This window comes from Canis lupus, chromosome 9 (assembly GCF_011100685.1).
Source record: "Canis lupus familiaris isolate Mischka breed German Shepherd chromosome 9, alternate assembly UU_Cfam_GSD_1.0, whole genome shotgun sequence".
In the NCBI taxonomy this organism is placed as follows: Eukaryota; Metazoa; Chordata; class Mammalia; order Carnivora; family Canidae; genus Canis; species Canis lupus.
Genome location: NC_049230.1, coordinates 6,335,736 through 6,352,720, shown reverse-complemented (window position 1 = coordinate 6,352,720; position 16,985 = coordinate 6,335,736). Strand labels below are relative to the sequence as shown.

Genomic DNA, 16,985 nt, shown 5'->3' with positions numbered 1-16,985 from the left:
CGTTGTACATATATAGGAACAGGATGGCTGGATTACAGGGTATGCATACATGATGGATGCTGTGACGCATCCCTCACACTCCCTTTCAGAACTGAAGGATTTGTTCACCCACCTGCTGGGAAGCCTGCTAGCTGACAGTCCTCAGCTGCCAGCCCTCTCTAGAAGCTGAAAAGAACTCCTTGGCCCAAGATCATACAGCTTCCCATTCACCACCTGCATCCATTCAATGACTTGTGGAAATGCGGAGGGGGATATAAAGCCCTCTCCCCAGTGTCACTTGGAATTGTTTTGATTCAGAGTCCAGAGCTGTCCAGAGTCAGGGGAGGCTTTTGTCAAGGCCACATCTCATCCCAAGTCCTCCCTGTGCAAACCCTGTTTCCTTCTCCTCCCCTACAAGTGTTGATGCATCTAAAGAAGTTAAACACTTTGTCACATGTTTGTTGGGTCATTTGGTCACTTGAGAAGTGCCTGGTCAAGTCTTTTATCCACTTTTCTACTGGGCTGTCTTTCTTTTGGATTTGTAGATAGTCTTTCTATATTCCAGATGCAAGTCCTTTGTTGGATATATTTTCCATATGTATTCAGAGTTGGATGTATTCAGGATGCCTCAACAGTGTCAGCACATGGTGAGTCCTAGTAATAATCAGTTCCATGAATGCTTGAGTTTGATAACTCCTTTAGGGAAAGAATGCTTAGAAGGTGAAATTGTGTACGGCTCTAACTGGTGTAACTGGATATAGGATATGGAAGGAGAGGGAAGGGGAGGGAAGCAGGAGCTTAAAGGGAAACGTCCAGAATGCAGGGAACACACCTCCTGGCCTGAGGTGTCCGGCCAAAGAAATATAAACACTCAACTTCTTAAAGGTAATCGTAAATAAGTATCCATTCATTCAACGAGTGTTCATGGAAGGTGCCAACGGGACAGCCTATTCTAGGCACCGAGGAGTCAGCTGTGAACAAGAGAGACACGATCTGTGCTTTTAGGAGATCTAGAGGGGAGGCAGCCTGGGTGGCTCAGCGGTTTAGCGCTGCCTTCAGCCCGGGGCGTGATCCTGGAGACCCTGAATCAAGTCCCACATCGGGCTCCCTGCATGAAGCCTGCTTCTCCCTCTGCCTGTGTCTCTGCTTCTCTGTGTGTGTGTGTGTCTCTCATAAATAAGTAAGTAAATAAATAAATAAATAAATAAATAAATAAGTGAGTAAATGGAGATCTAGAGGGAGAGAGTGACCACAGCAGGTAAACAGAGTAAAGTGTCATAAATGAATAAATAAATAAATAAATAAATAAATAAATAAATAAATAAATAAATAAATAAATAAATGAATGAAAGGAGATCTAGAGGGAGAGAGTGGCCACAGCAGGTAAACAGAGTAAAATCATCTCAGACATTGAGGGGTAGGTAAACCCAAGGGATGGAGCGTGGGAGGGAGGGTGAGGTTAAAGTAGCAAGAGCCCCGCCAGGGCTCCCGGGAGACCCCGCCCCCGGCCCCGCCTCCACATTTGCATACGTGTCCCGATTGGCCCGCGGCGGCCGGCCCCACCCCCCGGAGCGGGCGGCTAGGGAAGCGCGGGGCGGACCCCGCCAAGATGCAGCGGCGGCTCCGGGTGTCGCCGGGCGGGCGAGGGGCAGCGCGGGCCGGAGCCGGGCATTGGGCGCCCGCCGCGGGCCCCGCGCGCTCCTAGCGCCCCGGACGTGCGGGCGGACTCCGGCCGTCCTTGCCGCCGTCCCGGCCGCCGTCCCCGCCCCCCCACCCTTTGTGCCGCCGCCGCCCGGGCCCCCGGCCCCTCAGGACCGCGGCCGGGCCGGACCTCGGCTGCGCGCCAGCTCCGCGTGGGCGCCCGGGGGGCAGCCGATGGCGAGGGGGCGCGGCGCGGGCGGGGGCGCTGCAGCCCGAGTGCGCGACGCGGGAGGCCCGGCCCGCCTCCGCCGCATTGTCCCGGGCCCCGCGCCCCGGCCCTGAGCCGCGCCGCCGCAGCGCCCGCCCGCCCGCCGCCCGCCGCCCGCCGCCCGCGGGGCCATGCGGAGAGCCGCCGGCATGGAGGACTTCTCCACGGAGGAGGAGGAGCCCTGGTACGACCAGCAGGACCTGGAGCAGGGTGAGCGCGGGGGGTGTGGGTGCGGCGGGAGAGCGGGGCGCGCCCGGCGACCCCTGTCCGCTTCTCCATTGTTGAGCAGTATCGCCCCGGGGAGGGCTGGGCTGCGCCCGGAGCGCGGACCCCGAAGGGTGATGCGTCTGGAGAATGGGGACCTGGAGAGAGGGAACGCTGCCAGGGAAGACCGGGGCCAGACCCGCGGGGACGTGCAAAAGTGGGGGGAGCGGCCTTCCTCTTTCCCCGAACCGCAGGGGTGTACTTCACCCAGCTCACCCACCCCATCTTGGAGGCAGGGACTGTCCAGGCGCCCCTGGTATTGTTGGGGGCCTGAGTACTGGCTGGAAATCTTTGAAGGCCGAGAGGTGGCTCCTTGGTTATGTTTTGCTGAGAGGAATGGTGTGTGTGTGTGTGTGTGTGTGTGTGTGTGTGTGTAGCGGAAAGTTATCCCATTCCAAATCCAGTAGCACCCTTCCCTGCCAGGATTCCTGAGCTCTAAGACTCCCAGAAAGTTTCCCCAACTCCCTTACCCTCTACCCAGGGAGTGTATAGGGGTTTGGGGACCCTGCTGGCTAAGAAGCAGCAAAAACTTGGAGTCTCCAATCTGTCTTCCTAAGGGAAAGGGGGTCCCCTGGCCCTTTTGCTCCCAGTCCTATCCCAGATGACTCATGGTTCAGAGGGAACCAGGTTTGGGATTTCTGAGCAATGCACCACACTAGAGCCTGAGTAAAGTGGGAGCTGCCTCCCCCACTCCCATCTGAGGGAGAGAGGGTGGCTGGAAGGGGTTTAGAATCTGGTGATGAGGTGGCCAAGGTGACATCACTCCAGGCAGGGGGCGGAGCTGTGGGACAGGAAGGAGGAGGAGACCTAAGAGGGTCAGGGCCAAGGTCTGCTGGAACAGAGTCAAATCCACCCTCTCTTCCCCCAAAGTGCCTCGTTCTTGGATGGTTAGAGCTGGAGTGGCAAGGAAACATGTCCAGGAGAAGTGACCACCGTCACCCAGCAACCCAAGCGAGTGTGGACACAAGTCTGGTTCAGTGTGTACTAACACCCCCTGCTCTGCGTCGGCATCCACGGGGGCCCCAGATGCTTAGCTTTGCCCTCTTGTGAGACATCTACCCAGATCCTGGACTCTTTGTGTCCTGGCCCTGACCCACATCCCCACGTGGCCAGATTTGTTGGTAGATGGGACTGTCCTTATACTCAGAAGCGTGGGTTAATCAGAGCCTCTGGGGGCCAGTATGGGACTGGGGGTGCTGGGCTGAACTCTGTCATACTCTGGAGTCTACCCTCAGCCTCCCTGCTGGAGTGTGATGTCCAGGACTGGCTGTGACACTTTCGTCCCCCATCCTGGGCACCTCTCCCCCTCAATTTTGCATCCCACAAACACCTGTCAGGCTGACACTTAAGTGTCCAACACCATCCTGGGAGCTGGGAATAGTTTCAGCCCTGGCTTCCTGGGTGCACCCGGGCAGGTGGAGGTGGGCCTCTAACTGAGTGTGGGTGTTAGGATGCCGTAAGAGGGCTTCATGGAAGAGGAAGGCCTAGATGGAAAAATTCGAAGCTGAGAGCCTGAGAAGATGGCTTCCCTGGAGGCTGATGCTGATATTGCTGCTGTCTCATTTCATTCCTGCACCCCTAACAAAGTCTCTGGCACGGTGCCCGGCCCAGATGTGGGAGGAAGGAGCCAAAGAGTAGGGGTGGGAGACGACGTGCTGCTTCCGGAGAGCAAGAAGTGTCGAGATTCCAGCTGTGCTGGGCAGCCATGCTCTGGGGCCAACTTAGGGGATGGCCTCATTGGTCTGCGGCAGCCAGCCTTGTCTTGTGGCCCCAATCGTAGCCAGGACCTGGGAACAAGGAGGGAAACCAGAAATGAGGCAGTGTCGGGAGAAATTGGACTTTTTGACCAAAAACAAATGCCCACTCACCCTGGGCGAGGGCAGAAGGCCCTCTTTCTGCAGTGAGAGCAGAGACAGAGGACCTTCTGCTAGGAAATTCAAAAAGGTTTATGCAAAGGTCCCTCTGAGCTGGAGGGCGAATAGGGGCCGCATGAGCATTTTAGGTGGAAAGGATGCTAAACCAAGGTACAGAGCAACGTGAGAAGACCACACACAGCTAGAAAGTAGGAGCTATCTAGAGTGGCAGGGGTGGGTTCAGGGGAAGTCTCAGACATAGCTACTGTAGCACCACCTCCTAGAGCCCGGCACAGAGAGCCAAATGGCGGGGTGAAGCGTGAGCCGGAGACCGGCTACACTGGGGATCAGGTGCCTGTTGCATCCCACTTCTCTGTACAATCCCCAAATTCTCCCTTGCCCGGCTGCTCCCGGGTTTCCTCCAAGTTGCTCAGGAGGTGTTTTGCTCAGCCAGCCTGGTCTCCCCTCATATTTGTTTCCCCTTGTCCCGTGGGCAGGTCCCAATTCTACTTTCCAGAAGCTTGTCCTTCCAGATGATATTTGACTTGCACGATGTTCTGTCCCAATAGAGGGAAGTGGTTGGGACAAGCAAGGTCCTAGATCCTCACTGTGTTCCTTCTACCCCCTGACACTGGCACCTGTAAAAATAGAAAATGCCATTGATCGTTAGGCACAGGCTCTCTCTCTCTCTCTCTCTCTCTCTCTCTCTCTCTCTCTCTCTCTGCCCACCTCCCTTCTTGACCTTGGACCAGGCATGGCGGGCCCTGTGGTACGTCTTTCCAGGCTGAGAGAAGGCTGCTGAGTCACAGATTTCAAGTCCTGGGTGCCTGACCTTGAGTCTCAGCCTTGGGCAAGAGCTCTGACATGGCAAGGGGAGGGAGGTGCCCGAACCCCAATTGTGGGAACCCAGAGTTCCTGAGTTCGGGCCCTGAAGGTAAGCAGGAGCCCTGCAGCCCTGCCAGGTGGTAGATTGCCTCCTCCCAGCTGCTTTACCTTTGTCTCCATCCCCTCCCCGCTCCTGTCCCCTGTTCCTTTCCCACCTCTCTGCTCCAGAATCTGTGGCGCCCCACCCTACCCCAACCAGTGGGGACAGTGGAGTTTCAAGGTTTTGTTTTTTTTTTTCAAAGACATCCCCTTGCCTCCCAGCCATTCCCTCTCAGGCCTCCAGGGCAGCAATGCACATCAGCAGATGCTTAGAGGACAAAACTGCTATAGCCCACTACAGGAGACCCAGAAAACTCCAGGATCTATGCAGGGGAGGTGCCCATTCAGACTTGGTACCTCCCCTGAGCTTGGTCCAGTGTGACCATTAATCTTGCCATAACAGGCAGTTTATTACTCCAGCTTCTACTTCCTGCTTAGCCAGCTCCCCAGGCCTCCCCCATCCTTGGTCCAGGGGGAGGTGCACCCCCTGGGAACCCAGAACTATCACCAGCCCTCTCCTAGCCTGTGTACTTTCCCCAGCATTTGGCTCCAGGCAGTCCCCTGCTCTGCAGCTTCTAGACTTCTCCTGTGATCCCTCCTGGCAGCTTTGACCAGCTTAGCTTGCATTGTGATCCAGTTTCCCTGAGAAGGTCTCTAAGATTCTCCCCCACCCCAAACAGCTTCTATTGTGTTCCTTTCCTCTCCACCCCTGAGTCACTGGGTGGCCTGGTTACATTCACTGCCTTCACAGCACAAGCTTCTATGTCCCTGGTTTATAGTGACTTGCAGCTGCCCAGCCTGACGGTAGGAATACACACGCAGCTCAGGTGCTCACCTGGAAGGAAGAGCATAACATGCAGTTGTTCTTGCCCTTTCCTCAGCTTGGAACCTGAGGTCTTGAGCTCTAGGTTAAGCTGCAGAAACTCCAAGCAGGTGACCCCTGGAGCTTGTCCCCCAGTGCCAACACTGGCGGTGGCATCAGTAGCAATGGCCTCTTCACAGACCACCTGACAGTTCCCAAAGGAGAAAATCCTGATGACTGTGGCCCTGTGTTCTTTTTCATTTATACCTGAGTTATTTGATACTGTTTGGGGATGAGTCCAACATTCACCATCTTATTACAGAGAATAGGAAGATGGTGTGGCTCCCTCGTCACAAAGTAGGGGATGTCTTGCTGGGCTCCCAAATTTCCACCAACCACTAAACATTACATAGGGCTGTAGGTCTATGATGCTCAGATCAAACTTCACACTTTATAGACGGACACCTCTGGACGCCTTCACACTTTTTAGACATTTGCCAAGCTTATAGTTAATAAATTCATATATATCCCCCTTAGTGGTCTGTATCAGGTAACCAGTTTTTCTTGACATCATCATCAGAAGTTAATTGCTCAAAGCTGAAGGTTTTTGTCTGAGATTTATATGATTATTTCTTTTAAGATTTTATTTATTTCAGAGACTGAGGGGAGGAGAAGAGGGAGAAGAAGAGAGACAAGTAGACTCCACCCTGAGCGCTAACCCCGTTGTGGGGCTTGATCTCATGACACTGAGATCAAGACCTGAGCCAAAACCAAGAGTTGGATGCTCGACTGACTGAACCACCTACGCACTCCTGATTTTTTTTTTTTTTTTTTTTTTAGTGGCTGTTTAGGAAAGTAGCTTTTGTTTTCTCCAGCTAAGTTATTGCAGCCCTGCTCCAGGATAGCAGCTTTGCACTCCACCAGGAAACATCTTCGGGTGACATCCAGGCACAGGGTGCCACTCATGGCATAGGCCCAACCTGGAGACTCCACTCTGGCTGTTTGAAAACCTTACCTTTATGTGTGGGAGCAGACTCCAGGCTTGTTCTTGACAGGCAGCTTGGCCTTTTGTCCAGGCCCCATGGATAGCCAGGCCCTCTAGTTTCCATCAGGTGATGTCAGTCCGATCCCTAGCCTGGCTGAAAAAGAGCCCGAGACTCTGCTCCTATGCCCACTGGGAGTCACTGCTCTCCTGGGCTCTTCTAAGAAGAAAAGCCCCTTCCCCAGACCTGGCTGGTGCCAAGCTAGGGGCTCAGCTGAAACAACTGTATTTATGAAATTCACTAGGGGGGGCTAGAGAGACCCTCCATGCCCTGGGGAGTCTAGAAGGATCGCTGTCTGGACAGGGAAAACATTAAAAACCTGAATCCCTGGACCACATCGGCCCCAGCAGAGTTGCCTTTACACATCTTGATCTGGATTTATACCATCAGCCTAGATCAAGGGCTGTTTTAATAAACAACCTCACGGGGCAGCCCCGGTGACGCAGCGGTTTAGCGCCGCCTGCAGCCCAGGGCGTGATCCTGGAGACCCTGGACTGAGTCCCATGTCGGGCTCTCTGTATGATGCCTGCTTCTCCCTCTGCCTGTGTCTCTGCCTCTCTCTCTCTGTCTCTATGAATAAATAAATAAAATCTTAAAAAAAGAAAGAAAGAAAAAGAGAAAGAAAGAAAGAAAGAAAGAAAGAAAGAAAGAAAGAAAGAAGAAAGAAAGAAAGAAAGAAAGAAAGAAAGAAAGAGAAAGAAAGAAAGAAAGAAGAAAGAAAGAAAAAGAAGAAGAAAGAACTGCCGAAAGAAAGAAGAAAGAGAAAATAGAAAGAAAGAAAAGAAAAGAAAGAAAAGAGAAAAGAAAGAAAAGAAAAGAAAGAAAAGAAAAGAAAAGAAAAGAAGAAAACAACCTCATGATGGGAAAAAGACCCAAGATTTCCCAGACAGCATTTTTGGCAGAATGATTCAAATAGGCCTACTCTGTGTCCCGGTGATTCTGTTTCTGGGAAAGGATCTTCAGGATGTAGGCAGTGATGTGCACCAAGATCTATGTACTATGAATTTTTGTACAGTTTCTTTTTTTTTTTTTTTAAGATTTTATTTGTTTATTTGAGAGAGAGAGAGAGCACAAGCAGGAGGTGGGGGAGAGAAGGAGAGGGAGAAGCAGACTCTGCACTGAGCAAGGAGCCACCATGGGGCTCAATCCTAGGACCCAGAGATCATGACCTGAGCTGAAGGCAGAGGCTTAACTGACTGAGCCACCCAGGCTCTTTTCTTTTTTTCTTTTTTTTAAAAACAGCTTTACTGAGATATAATTTATAGACCAGGTAACTCACTTACTTGAAGTGTACAGCAACACAAAAGTCTCCACATATTCACAGTGAGGTCATCCCTACTGTCAGCTTTAGAATATTTTCATCATTCTGCTTAACTCTTCTTAGAAATAAAAGAAATAATATATTTTCCCTTGATAGTAATAAATATGCTATTCCCTTTGTTTCTAAGAAGAGTGAGGCATATATATGGAGGTATATCTACCCCAAATGTCTAGGTACCTCATACAACTCCAGACCCACTAGAGAGAATTCTTAGGGATTCCAGCACCTGCCACTTCCTCTTAACCCTTCCTCCTCCCCACCACACAGCCCCCCTAAGAACAGGCTAGATCCCCTCCCAGCCTCTCTGACAGTGTTCTTTTGCCTTCTGCTCAGATGGGGAGGGGTAGGTTCCAATCCTGTAGGGTACAAGAATCATGGCTGCTTGGGGGAAGACGATGATGGTTTTGCTGCCCAGGGAAAGGAAGTTTCTGAGAGGGGCATATGTCACCAGAACCAAACGGTACCCAGCCAGAGCCAGGAGACCTGAATTCTGCTTCCAACATGGCTATAACCTTGAGCAGGTCATTCTTCCCTCTCCCTCTCCAGCCTGTCAAATACCACGCACACGCACATGCACATGCACACACACCGCAAAATCTAATACCCAGCAAGCCTTTCTGCTCCCTTTCCATCTCAGCAAGATCCTAGTCACCCTTCCAAACCCAGCTTGCAAGATGCCCGTTTCCAGAGGCTCCCCCTGACCCCAGGAAGAGTGATCTCTCTTACCTATCATCCCAGGGCACTTACCCCATGTCTGTTGATTCTCTTAGCACGTTCCGCTCACTCATTCTTTCAAAGATTATTTATTTATTCATTTATTTGAGAGAGAGAAAGGGAGGGGGAGAACATGAGCTGGTGGGAGGGGCAGAGGGAGAAGGAGGCTCCACACTGAGCGAGGAGCCCGATGTGGGGCTCCATCCCAGGACCCTGAGATCATGACCTGAGCCAAAGGCAGATGCTTAACCGACTGAGCCACCTAGGCGCCCCTCACTTATTCTTTCAGAAAATATTTATTATGCACCTGCTCTATGCCGAGTACTGTTCTAGGTCTTGGGATATCAGTGAACAAAAAGGGCAAAACCTCTGCCCTGTGAACTTACAGTTAGTCGGGGGGAGATGAATGAGAAAAATGAGCAAATGGCTTGGTAAGTTAGATGGTGGTATGTGCTAAGGAGAAAAATGAAGCAGAGAGGGAGTGGGAGGTGGGGGAGGGTGTGATTTCAAATCAGTGGTTGGAAAGGGTCTCCTGGAGAAGGTGACAGTTAAGCACAGGTTTGAAGATGGAGAGGGATGAACCCTGGGAGTGGGGAGAGGACATTTCCGACAGAAGCGACAGTGCAAAGTCGAAGCTCCTGGCTTGCATCCCCTCCCAGGCCTGGAGGCTCCCTCGGGGCAGCTCTATGTCCCGGTTATCTTGGGGTCTGCAAAGCATAGCCCACAGTGAATGCTCAGAACATTTATGGAAGTCCTCTGAGCTCGTTCAGCTGCTCACTGTTATTCTCACCCTCTCCACTAGACTTGCACTTGGCCGCGGAGCTGGGAAAGACACTGCTGGAGAGAAACAAGGAGCTGGAGGAGTCTCTGCAGCAGATGTACTCCACCAATGAGGAGCAAGTGCAGGAGATTGAGGTGAGGGGCCACATAGGCCCTGCCTGTGCTCCCCCACCCATTAAGGACCCCTTGGCCCACGGTGCCTTTGTTCAACTTAGAGAAAGATGCTCTCTTAGCAGACACAGCTTTGGCCCAATAGCCTTGTGCAGTTCACAACTGATACAACTATCCCAGGCACCCCTATCACACCACCATCTTTACTCTCCACTCTGCTGCAGACAACTTCCCTAAAGCAAACGTGTTCCCAGAGGTGGGAAGAGGCCCAGGTGAACACATTTCCCCAACCCTGTTCTGAAAGGGTACTCAATCTTCTCCCCTCTAGTACCTAACCAAGCAGCTGGACACGCTGCGGCACATGAATGAGCAGCATGCCAAAGTGTACGAGCAGCTGGACCTGACAGCCCGAGACCTGGAGCTGACCAACCAGAAGCTGGTGCTGGAGAGTAAGGCTGCCCAGCAGAAGATCCATGGGTGAGGGCCGGGTGGCGGGCTGGGGGGCGAACGAGGGAGAGGTCAGGTCGGGTTGCATGTGGGCATATGATCCAGTGGGTGTGACTCGTGCTCTTTCTCCCAGAAGTGCAGGCCTGGGGACCTGGGATGGTAGTGAGATTGCCCTTGTCACTTTTGGGCAGTTTCACATTCAGGCCACAATCCCTCTTAAAGTGCCAGCTCCACACCAGGCTCTGTTTAGGAAATGGGGATACAAAGAGACTGCCCCACCCCCTGGAAGCTCACAGCCCAGGAGGGAAGGCAGGCATGTAAATATTTCATCGTGGTGCAGCATGATAAGTGCTTAAAGGGTGGAGGAGGGACCAAGGTGACACAGAGGAGAATGGTCAGCTCAGCCTGGGAGGCGTGGGAGAAGGGCGTATCCTTGGGCACACAGGGAGTTCTTGTCTGACCTCAGCACCAGGCAGCAGGGTCCAGGGTTGCCCATTTATCCCCAAATCCGAGTCCCTCTTGGGGCACTGCAGTGAGGAAGACTGGCCCCATCCCCTTAAAGCCCCTCCCATGTGTGTCCCCCACCAACTCACCCCACCCTCCCAGGCTGACAGAGACCATCGAGCACCTGCAAGCCCAAGTGGAGGAGCTACAGGCCCAGGTGGAACAGCTGCGGGGTTTGGAGCAGCTGCGAGTGCGACGGGAGAAGCGAGAACGCAGACGCACCATCCATACATTCCCCTGCCTCAAGGAGCTGTGTACCAGCCCGCGGTAGGTGAGGGTGCCATGGGGTGGGGGGGCAGTCTGGACCCTGCACCATGTCCCCAAGTCCCAGAGGAAGGAGAGGGTGGGCACCAGGCAGCAGGTGGGAATGAGCTGATGCATTGTCAGGCTATTGGAGGGATGGTCCTATTGCCAAAAACCGTCAGCAGCTGGCATTTACTGAATCCTGGCTGCACGCCCACAGCTTTTAGTGATTTCACTCCGTGGCAACACAGTGAGATATGTTTTATCATGCTCACTGCTCAGATGAGGAAACGGAAGCTCAGAGGTTAGGTGAGCTTATCCAAGGTCACCCCGTTAATAAGCTAGAATTTTAACTCAGGAGAAGTTAACACCACACTTTTCAGTTCCCATTAAATCTTTTTTTCTTTTCTTTAGAGAGGAAAATGGGGAGGAGGGACAGAGAGAGAGGGAAAGAGAATCTTATGCAGGCTCCATGGGGGCTAACCAACTGAGCCACTCAGGCACCCCCAGTGGCTCAGTCGGTTGGGTGTCTGACTCGTGGTTTCAGCTCAGGTGATGATCTCATGAGTCTCATGGGTCCTAGATGGAGCCCACAAGGGGCCCCACGCTCAGCGGGGAGTCTGCTGGAAGATTCCCTCTGCCACTCCCCTCCCTGCCCCGCCCCACCCCGCCCTGCCCCACTCATGCACACATATTCTCTTTCTCCCAAATAGGTAAATAAATCTTTAAAAAAATTTTTTTTTCAAATACATATTCTGTACTTAGTGAGTGTTTCAATAAAGGTCCTGGCAGGAGGCAGCTCCTTGCAGAGTAACCCCGAGGAGCGATTAGTGAAGAGGTGTGGATAAAAGTGTAGGGAAACGACAGGGACACTGCAGTACCCCAGGGCTGCAACAGCAAGAGGCTGTTACCATCCCCAGGCCTGAAGGGGCCAAGGGGAGGGAGGTTACTGGAGGCCAGGAGGTGCTGCGTGGCCAGCACTAACCAGGGGAGGAGCCTGGGGAAGACCTTCCCCGACCTCCCTCTGCTCCTACCCTCTGACTCCCGGTGCCTCTGGCTGGTTGAGCTCAGGAGAGAGCAGAAACCTGGCTGAAGCAGTTCACTGTGGTCAGCCGGCCAGAGCAGAGAGCAGAGAGAGAAAGGGCCGAGAGTGGATCTAGAGGGAATAGTTTCCCCAGAGGCGGGGAGAGATGTTAAGCATGGGGAGGTACCCAGGACCTTGGCCTTGACCTTGTCCCGATGTCTGATGGCCCCCTCCCAGGTGTGAGGATGCCTTCCGCCTGCACAGTTCCTCCTTGGAGCTGGGTCCACGGCCCCTGGAGCAGGAGAACGAGCGGCTGCAGACCTTGGTGGGTGTGCTGCGTTCCCAGGTGAGCCAGGAGCGGCAGCGCAAGGAGCGGGCGGAGCGCGAGTACGCGGCGGTGCTGCAGGAGTACTCGGAGCTGGAGCGGCAGCTGTGCGAGATGGAGGGTTGCCGCCTCCGCGTGCAGGAGCTGGAGGCCGAGCTGCTGGAGCTGCAGCAGATGAAGCAGGCCAAGACCTACCTGCTGGGCCGGGAGGACCACCTGGCCGAGGCCCTGCTCGCGCCCCTCACCCAGGCCCCCGAGGCCGATGACCCCCAGCCCGGCAGCGGGGATGACTCTGCTGCCCAGGATGGCGTCTCCTCTCCGGCCGCCTCCCCGGGCCACTCGGTTCGCAAGAGCTGCAGCGACACCGCGCTCAATGCCATCGTGGCCAAAGACCCAGCCAGCCGGCACGCGGGCAACCTCACGCTGCATGCCAACAGCGTGCGCAAGCGGGGCATGTCCATCCTGCGGGAGGTGGACGAGCAGTACCACGCCCTGCTCGAGAAGTATGAGGAGCTGCTGAGCAAGTGCCGGCAGCACGGCGCTGGGGTGCGGCATGCTGGCGTGCAGACCTCACGGCCCATCTCCCGAGACAGCTCGTGGAGAGACCTTCGTGGGGGTGAAGAGGGCCAGGGGGAGGCCAGGGCAGGTGAGAAGAGCCTGAGCCAGCACGTGGAGGCCGTGGACAAGCGGCTGGAGCAGAGCCAGCCAGAGTACAAGGCGCTTTTCAAAGAGATCTTTTCCAGGATCCAGAAGACCAAGGCCGACATCAATGCCACCAAAGTCAAGACGCACAGCAGCAAGTGACCCCTTTCCCGGCCTGCAGCCTCCCCCAGGGTCAGGCCACTGGGCTCCTCATGCCTGGGCCACGCAGCCTCTGGTGAGTGAGGGAGCCCACCAGCAGCAATATAGCCTAGTGGAGGCTGCGTTCTGGCCCAGGGAGCATGTGGGGGACGTAGCTTGTTCTCTGTTCACTTGGGAGGTGGTCAAGGACCTCCACCATCCTGCGTCAGCCTAAAGACGCAGCTAAGAGTTTCAAAGCCAAACATTCCCACTCCCATGGGGATTCCCAGCTCCCCAGCCCTTGGCTTCCCGACCCTGGGCCTTGCTCGCAGATTTGTGGCCAGGCTTCTCTGAAAGCCATTCTGGACCACTTGGCTTTTTTTCTTTTTTTCTTTTTTTCAAGGTTCAGTTTTTTTGAGAGATTTGCAATGCAAGGTCTCCCTGACCCCTTGCCACAACTGGAAACACTTGAAGGGGGATCCCAGAGCCAGCTGTTGCAGGTTCCAGGGGTCTCCTGGACCACCCACTGCTTCTCCCCAGCTGCGACACGCTGTCATTCCTTAGCATCAGCTAAAGGGTTCTGACCAGGTCAGGGACAGCCCCTGCCATGCAGAGCAGAACATCTCAGCCAGGCCCCGAGTGCCCCCCACTCCAGCCACTCCAGCCCTGGTGAGGCGGGCTTCTCCCTGGGGACTCTCAGCCCACTGCAGATCTGTAGCCAATCAGAGGAGGGGAACAGGGAGCCCCTCGGCAGCCATACACGAACAGTACATCCTGCTTCCCTCAGAGCCAGCCTCCTCGGGTTCCAGCCCTGGAAATGCCTTCTGGCCATTAAGCCTTCCAGGAATCTGGGCAGTAGGGAGCCCCCGTCTCTGCACGCCACCTCTGACTTGCCAAGCTTGGCCTCTGCCTGCCCCCATCTCAGGGACCATGATGTGTCTCATTCGCTCCCATGCTCCCCACAGGCCGACCCCCGACCCCTCCTTAGATTATGCCTGCTGCCCCCAGAATGACCCAGGCATATGCCACCAGCCAGTGCTCCCAGCATCTGCCCCTGCCCCTCCCCACTGGGGACTGCCCGATTCCACCCTATACTGAACAGTATTGAAATGGGACCTGGTAGGGAATGTGTCTCCTCTCTCCCATAAAATGCTGTTCTTAAACCTCCCATCTTTTTTTGAGGGGTGGGGGTTTTGAGGACCCAGCTGGGTCACAGGTTAAACCTTTTGTTAAGGCTTCAGAAAGTCCAGCTTCAGCTAAGAGATGTCCAGGCCCCCAGCTTGCCCTAAGCATTTCTCCAGGGTTTCCATTTCCAGTTCCTTCTGCCACCCATCCTGAGATCCTAGAAATCAGAGGAGCTACACAGCCCGGTGGAAGGCAGCAGCCCTGGCCTCTGTGCTAGGAACCCAGCAGGGACCTTCATGCCTTATCTGTTTCTAAGGGGTAAAGGGGTTTTCTTAACAAGCATGCCCGACCTCCCTGGAGGCGCTTACCCTGCTCTCTGGGCGGCACTGTGATGAGCGCTGTCGGCTGGTCCTTCCGTTCACACATCTTGGAACCCTTTGTCCTTTGGAGCTGGGCAGCTCCCAGCCCTCCGTGTGTCTCTGTCATCTAGGGTGGAGGGGGTAGGGTGGGGAAAGGGCTCCTGCCTGTTTGCTCCCCAGTTCTGTAGCGGCCGACCAGCGTCACCTTTGAAGTATACCCGAGAGAAATATATTTACAAATGCTTTATTCTCTTCTTTAATAAAAAATGCACCAGTATTCTAAAAGCAGAAGTGGCCCTGGAGCCATGGTCCTGTCTTTGTGCATCTCACACACCCACCGTACATCACACAGCTCTGGGGATTGAGGGCAGAGGGGAAGTCCCAAGCTTCACTCCCTTGGGATTTGCAGCCAAACAGCCCAATTACTGAGGGTGTTATCAGGGAACTGGGCAGATAAGGGGTGGTGGTGAAGGAAGCAGATTCCAGGAAGAAGGGGTAGATTTGCCCACTCACTCTGCCTGTCTGCTCAGCCCTTCAGGGAGGAAGGAAGATGGGTCTGGAATAGAATTAGTAAGACTGGATTTCCCACCCCAGTGCTGCAGAGAAAAAAATAAAAGCCACCCAATCCCCGAAAGTAAAAGAAGTTCCTTATCATCCCTTTGCAGCAGCTAACTTTTGTTGTCTGTTGACTTCGTTCCAGGCAGAGTCAACCGTGGGAGGCAGCTATAAAATCTCTGTTCTACTGATGGAGTTTCTGAGGCTTAGGGTTAAGTCAGGAATTCAAAGTCACATAGAAATATTCAAACCCCGAACTGACCAATTCCACTCTGCAATACTGCGCATTCCCTATCTCTTTGTAATATTTAGTTTTAGAGCCAGTTGGACCCCGGGCCCTCCAGAAAAGGAGAAAGGAAAATCCTGTGGGTCCTCTAATTCACAGGCCATGGGGAAGGACTGGTGCCTGCAAGCTCTTCAGGTGCCCGGAATGGCTTGGTGATGCTTTGTCTCTTCCTTTCTTTCTTCTTGCCACTGAATGTCCCCTTCTTGAAGCACCATAGCCTGTGGAGGACCAAGGGGAGGAAGGAAAAGGCTGGCCTCTGCCTTTAGTGCCCACCTTTTGAAGGGAACAGGTGGCACCTCTCAGGCCTGTTTCTTCCAGAAGGGCCTCTATTCTGGATGGTTCACCACAGCAGCAGGTGAGAGGAGCTTGCCAGCTGCTCTTCTCTCCACCCCAGGGTAGCTTGTCTCACTCCTCTACACCCCCCGCCCTCGTCCAGAATCCAGGCCACCAGATGGCCTGAGCAGGCTGTGTTTATTTGAGGCCATGGAAACCTACAGCTCCTTTTTTCTATTACTCTGGGTCAGGAGCAGGGCTGAAGCCCAGCCTCAGAGCAATAATGCCATGGAATGATGCTGACTTTATTATTCATAATCCCTGAGCTGTTGACCTGAGTGAGTCCCTGGCTTTGCTCCCTGGAGCAGCTTATTCCTGTCACCATAGAGATGCCTCAGTTCCCTCTGAGGTTTTGGGACTAAGACGGGGAGGGACCCAGGAGATTCCCCTTCCAGCCTAGAGCCTGAAAGGCAAGTGAATGTCAATCGCCATTCCCTTCCTAGTTTGCATATACAAAGCCAGGGCCTGGGAAGTAGTTTATTCCTCCCTAGGGGCATATTTTGCTAGGTAATTGTGCTTTTACTAAAAATAAAACACATGGGTGGGTCAAAGGTTGAGCGGTTGAGCGTCTGCCTTTGGCTCAGGTTGTGATCCCGGGATCTGGAATCGAGTCCCACATTGGGCTCCTTACATGGAGCCTGCTTCTCCCTCCGCCTGGGTCTCTGCCTCTCTTTCTGTGTCTCTCATGAATAAATAAATAAATAAAATATTTTTTAAAATAAATAAAAATAAAACTTCATTACAAATAACTAGGATGATTAATCACAAATTGAGCTGTTTTCATTAACCACATTGCCTCTCAACAAAGTAACTTCACCAACAACTCTTTACAAACACTGCTTCCTCTACTTTGAACCTTTCACAGAGTTAGAACTCCTCAGTTTTGAAGTTCATGTCTTAAGAACCCTGCACAAGGGCTCTGCATAGCCTGTCTGTGGCTGCCCAAATCTCCACTCACCTCCCCAGCATTCTTTTATCTCCTGGCTAGGAGAAACTGTCATCATGCCCACAAAGCTGTTTCTTCTGCGAAGGGGTGTGGGTCCGCTTTTAAAAAACATCTCTTTCTCCACCTGCCTGCTTCTCCTCCCATCTGGTATTTGCCTTGTGGAGACTTCACACACCTGCTCAACCAGGATTTGCTTAGACTGCCTTGTGAATGAACCTGAAGTTACTAAAACAGCTCTAGCAGACTTCACCTTTCAAAAACACACTCCCAAAGAACTCACCTTTTTAAAAAAATTTTTTTTTTAGGGACATAGGGACATCTGGGTGGCTCAGTGGTTGAACGCCTGCCCCTGGCTCAG

At 53.5% G+C, this 16,985-nt stretch overlaps 1 protein-coding gene and 1 long non-coding RNA gene across 3 annotated transcripts; one reads left to right on the top strand and one right to left on the bottom strand.

Moving 5' to 3' along the window:
• Positions 1-1,977: 1,977 nt before the first annotated feature.
• Positions 1,978-14,809, top strand: CDR2L (cerebellar degeneration related protein 2 like). Of its 2 annotated transcripts, none has more exons than XM_038546641.1 (5): positions 1,978-2,098; positions 9,612-9,724; positions 10,029-10,177; positions 10,754-10,918; positions 12,156-14,809. In XM_038546641.1, exons 1-5 carry the CDS (start codon positions 2,020-2,022, stop codon positions 13,045-13,047), a joined length of 1,398 nt encoding a protein of 465 aa, XP_038402569.1. In that variant the 5' UTR covers positions 1,978-2,019; the 3' UTR covers positions 13,048-14,809. The 2 variants fall into 2 exon arrangements, with proteins under 2 accessions (XP_038402569.1, XP_038402570.1); XM_038546642.1 differs by lacking the exon at positions 1,978-2,098 and adding an exon at positions 4,753-4,939.
• Positions 14,736-16,969, bottom strand: LOC119873226. The gene is made up of 2 exons (XR_005364213.1): positions 16,908-16,969; positions 14,736-15,566 (listed from the first exon to the last, which is right to left on the bottom strand). It is a non-coding gene; the product is annotated as an uncharacterized LOC119873226 (long non-coding RNA).
• Between the last annotated feature and the right edge of the window lie 16 nt (positions 16,970-16,985).

What these genes read in the sequence shown, in the direction of transcription:
- CDR2L (XM_038546641.1), top strand. Translation starts at nt 2,020, where the DNA reads ATGCGGAGAGCCGCCGGCATGGAGGACTTCTCCACGGAGGAGGAGGAG. An exon ending in AGCAAGTGCAGGAGATTGAG is followed by an intron (nt 9,725 to 10,028) that starts GTGAGGGGCCAC and finishes TCTCCCCTCTAG; the next exon opens with TACCTAACCAAGCAGCTGGA. An exon ending in GAGCTGTGTACCAGCCCGCG is followed by an intron (nt 10,919 to 12,155) that starts GTAGGTGAGGGT and finishes GCCCCCTCCCAG; the next exon opens with GTGTGAGGATGCCTTCCGCC.